This window comes from Trichechus manatus, unplaced genomic scaffold, assembly GCF_000243295.1.
Source record: "Trichechus manatus latirostris isolate Lorelei unplaced genomic scaffold, TriManLat1.0 scaffold00108, whole genome shotgun sequence".
NCBI lineage: Eukaryota > Metazoa > Chordata > Mammalia > Sirenia > Trichechidae > Trichechus > Trichechus manatus.
The window spans coordinates 4,146,815-4,150,889 of record NW_004444044.1 but is presented as its reverse complement, the minus strand read 5'-3'; the positions used below and the strand labels follow the sequence as shown (position 1 = coordinate 4,150,889).

Sequence of the window (4,075 nt, the reverse complement as noted above, 5' to 3'; positions counted from 1 at the left end):
ATTTCTTAACTATCTTTAGTCTATTATCCTCAGATATTAAAATATCTAGGAAATTCTGAGGGAAAAAATTACAACATATTCATTATCTATCTAACATTTTCATCCTCTCTTTCAACCCCAGAAAGTTATTTAAGTGTTTCCTTTTAGACGATGTGTGCTGAGGGGAGGGAAGGGAGTTACTTTTACCACAATAAAAATGAGGGTGAAAATCTTGAGAATGCTGGCACCAGGTCACTAGCTGTATCTGCAGATAAAAACCTGTATAATGATTTATTTCCACCTATTTTACATATTATTTCCCCCCTGCCATCTCACCAAAATGATTGTCTTCAGAACCCATGTCCATTATTCCTTTACTGTCTCCCCTGCAACTGAGTTCCCTGAATAAATATAGGGGCTGAGTTACAATTAAAAATAATAAGACTCTACCAGGAAAATGCCCTTGCATGCAATAAAAGGGTATGGGTAAATTGCAGGAGCAGAGGTTTTTTTTCCCTCGTTTTGCTTCATTTTGATTGGTGGATTGGTACTTTAAATAAAGGTTTCTCATCTTCCCTGAGTGAGAGGTACAGAGCAAGTCCCAGGCACAGTCCAGAAAAAATTTAAATCTTCTTTTCTTAGCCTTATCTTGGTTGGAATCACCAGGCCGAGAGCACAGTGCATGTCCGCATTGAAGGTAAAATGTGATTTTATGATTTACATGTGCTTCCTGTAAGTTCTTTTTTCTTATATCCAGGCAGCTTTTATAAAGAGAATTTATCATCACGTATTAACAAAAGCTGAATAATAATTTATTGTAAGCCATTTGCATGTCTCAGAGTAGACATGCCTAATAACCCTCCAGCTAAGCAAAAAATATTTATCTACAGACTTTTTTTTTACTATTTGTGATTAGTGCCTAATTTAGAAAATTATTAGAGAGAGTAAATCTCTTGAATAGTCAGATATCCATTGATGTAAGAATAAAGAGCCTTTGAATTCATACAATAAATTTTGTAAGCTAATTCATTTTAGAAATGTGTGGAAAATCAATTTTGAGACAGATTTTCCACTAGTATCAAAGGAAATTAAAATATTCAATTTATTCTCTTCTTTAAAAGATAGATTTTGGCATGACTATCTGGGTAACCTAAATACAGAATGATATTCCCTATGTGTCTGTAAATAAAGGTTTGTTATGAAACAATTGTTGGTTATATTACATAATGCGCTTCAAAATTTGCTCTGGAGGAAAAACGAAGTATAAACTTCTATGAACAATACTTAATAATGTCTTATTTAGTAGAAGGTATTTTAAAATTTATAGTTCATTTTGCCAATTAAAACATAGTATTTAAAGAATACGTATGAAATAGGAGCAACTCGAAAGATTAGATGAGAAGCTTAGGGGGCAGTGAGTTTATCTTAGTGGTGATGGAAAAGGATAGCAAGAATTGGTATGCAACTTAAAGAATGTAATCAATGTCACTGAATTGTACATGTAGAAATTGTTGAATCTATGTTTGTTTTATGTGCATATTTTCACCAAAAAGAAATAAAAATAAAAGAATATGCATGGAGGTTATTCCTACATGTTCATTTAGATTGTAGCTCCATAAACAAAGGGCTTAGCTCTTTCTTAGTTGCTTGTCAATTAAATCACTTGTCATTTCATTTCCAAAAAAGCTGATAAATTCAGCAGTAAAAAAAATCAAATCAATTGTTTAGCAACGTTTAGATTTTTTTTTAACCTAATTGTTTTTGGAAGAGGAGATACTCAGACTCATTTAAAATACTATCTTTTAATCCTTCTGAAATAAAAATTCATCTGATTTACTTCTCCAACCCAATTCTGTTTCAGATCCCACTTTTCAAAATGAAGAACCTGATACTGATCTCATGCCTCTTAGGAGTGAGTTTTGCAGTGCCGGTAAGTCAGAGTTTTCTAGAGTGTGCCCTAGGACAGGCTCCTGACTGCTGGACACGAGACAACACTGGAGGGACATTGGCTGAGAGAGTCTAGACCCAGACTCATTTGCACTAACCCAGTGGCTACTTCCTACTGACTCTAAAGTCTGATTACTAGAAATCTTTTTCCACATAGATGCCCAGACTTCAGTCTTACCATCCAAGAGCAACAGGTCAAACCTAAACACGTAATTTTTCTACTCAAAAAGATTTTTTAAATATTCCAAAAAATTTTTCTAAGCCTCATTCCACTCATTCAAATTTAAAACACTTATGGGGGTCTCCACAATGATGGCATAAGCTTATTATCAATTACTTGCTATCAGAAAAAAATTTAGTATTTTTGAGCAAGTTATTATCAACCACTTACTCAACTACTATGAAACTGAACTAGAAAAATAAGCACATTTTCTTTGTTTTTAAAAAGGACAATATTAGCCAAGTTATCATGATTACAGAACTGAGCTGGGTAACTAGATTTGAAGCTAGTAATTAACCAACAATGGGCTCAAACATAGCAACTATTGTGAGGATGGCGCAGGACCAGGCAGCATTTCATTCTGTTGTACGCAGGGTGCTACAAATCGGAACCAATTCCACAGCACTTAGCAACAACACAATTAACCAACGAATCTACATCGTAAGGGTGAAATTGTGTGACTGCAGGCTGAAGTTTCCTAAATCAAAACATGTCATGGCATTGGGCTAATTGTATGTTACAATTCCACACCTGATCCACTCTGTTATATATTGAAATAATCTCATACAAATACATAGACAAGATTTTTAGCACTGAACTACTCTAGCGTATAGCATGTGATTCTGCTTCCATGAAGACCTTACTCAACTGCTATATGCATTCAGCAAATATTTATTGAGTACCTGCCCTGTATCCAGCACTGTGCTAGGTACTAGGGAGAAAGGTAAATAAGACATGGTCTTAGTGTTGAGGGTCTCATAGTCTGCCTGAAATAAACTCTAGAATATTTTAATTCCATGAGAGAAAAAGTTAGCTATGAGGGCTTCCTAAAGGTAAATATTTTGGAGAAAGAGGATGAAAATATTTACAAGGATGAAAACTGTAATTCTACAAACAAAAATAGAGTTTTCTGTTCCAGTACTCAACATGAATTTTAAATAAAAGAAAATTTAAGTCACTATAGGGTCCCTCAGTCAGAATCGACTGGCTGGCAACGGGTTTTGCTGTTGTTGTTGTTTTTATCTTAGCTTACGTTCGTATGATACTGACATCAGGCAGGATCTGCCTCAGCCATCCACCGTCAGTCTAATACCTTGATGCTCTTTGAACCTCCACTGGTCCACACCTGAGTCAATCAGGTCCATTCTGAGGAATAGGACGATTGCCTATGATAGTCAACTGTTTGCCCACCAAATCAGATGATTTGTCCCTTTTACTTCTGCATGAGATATGTATCTCCTATTTACATATTGTTCTTTAATTTGTGACTTGGAACAGATGGAAAGCAAACTATAGTTTGTCTAGTAGTTGAATCTGTCCAAAATGTGTTATCTGTATACTGGCCAATGTGGAGGAAGAGGGCTTGGCTCTCAAGGTCCCTTCAAATCCTGGACAATATGCCCAGCACATACACATAATCACTCTTCTGTCTACACGGCTAACTTTTTTCTCTATCCTGGAGCTTTTGCTTTACATTCATAACTACTTTCACTGTATCCATTTCCAAAACTGAATAATCTGGAGAAATTTGCGCTATGACTCAAATTGTGGGATTTTACTTATATGAAAAAGTGGGGAGGGGGACATATGCTTAGGAGAATATTCCTGAACTTTTTACTTATAAAAGAAAAATAACCCCAGTACATTTAGTGATCACTCCAAAAATATCTGTGGTGTAAATGAAGGAAAGAAGACATTACCACCCCTTGACCCTACAGACAGAATATCCAAAGAACCAGAGACCCTCCAAGTCCAGATATTATTTTAATTTCTACTCTTCCATTATCCATTTCTTTTTCACCGGTATTTGTGCATATTAATAAATTTTGGTTTACAAATGAGACTAACGAGGTACAGGAGTCCAGTGACAAGGGCCAGAAGGCAGAAGGGGACAAGGAAGCTGGTGATAGGGAACCCAAGGTTGAGTAA

General features: G+C 35.6%; 1 protein-coding gene across 1 annotated transcript in view; it reads left to right on the top strand.

Moving 5' to 3' along the window:
• Positions 1 to 661: 661 nt before the first annotated feature.
• Positions 662 to 4,075, top strand: part of AMBN (ameloblastin) — a 12,334-nt gene continuing 8,920 nt past the window's right edge. Inside the window, exons 1-2 of the mRNA XM_004383356.1 lie at positions 662 to 676; positions 1,841 to 1,909. Of these exons, the coding sequence (XP_004383413.1) occupies positions 662 to 676; positions 1,841 to 1,909 (84 nt within the window). The remainder of the gene's footprint in view (positions 677 to 1,840; positions 1,910 to 4,075) is intronic.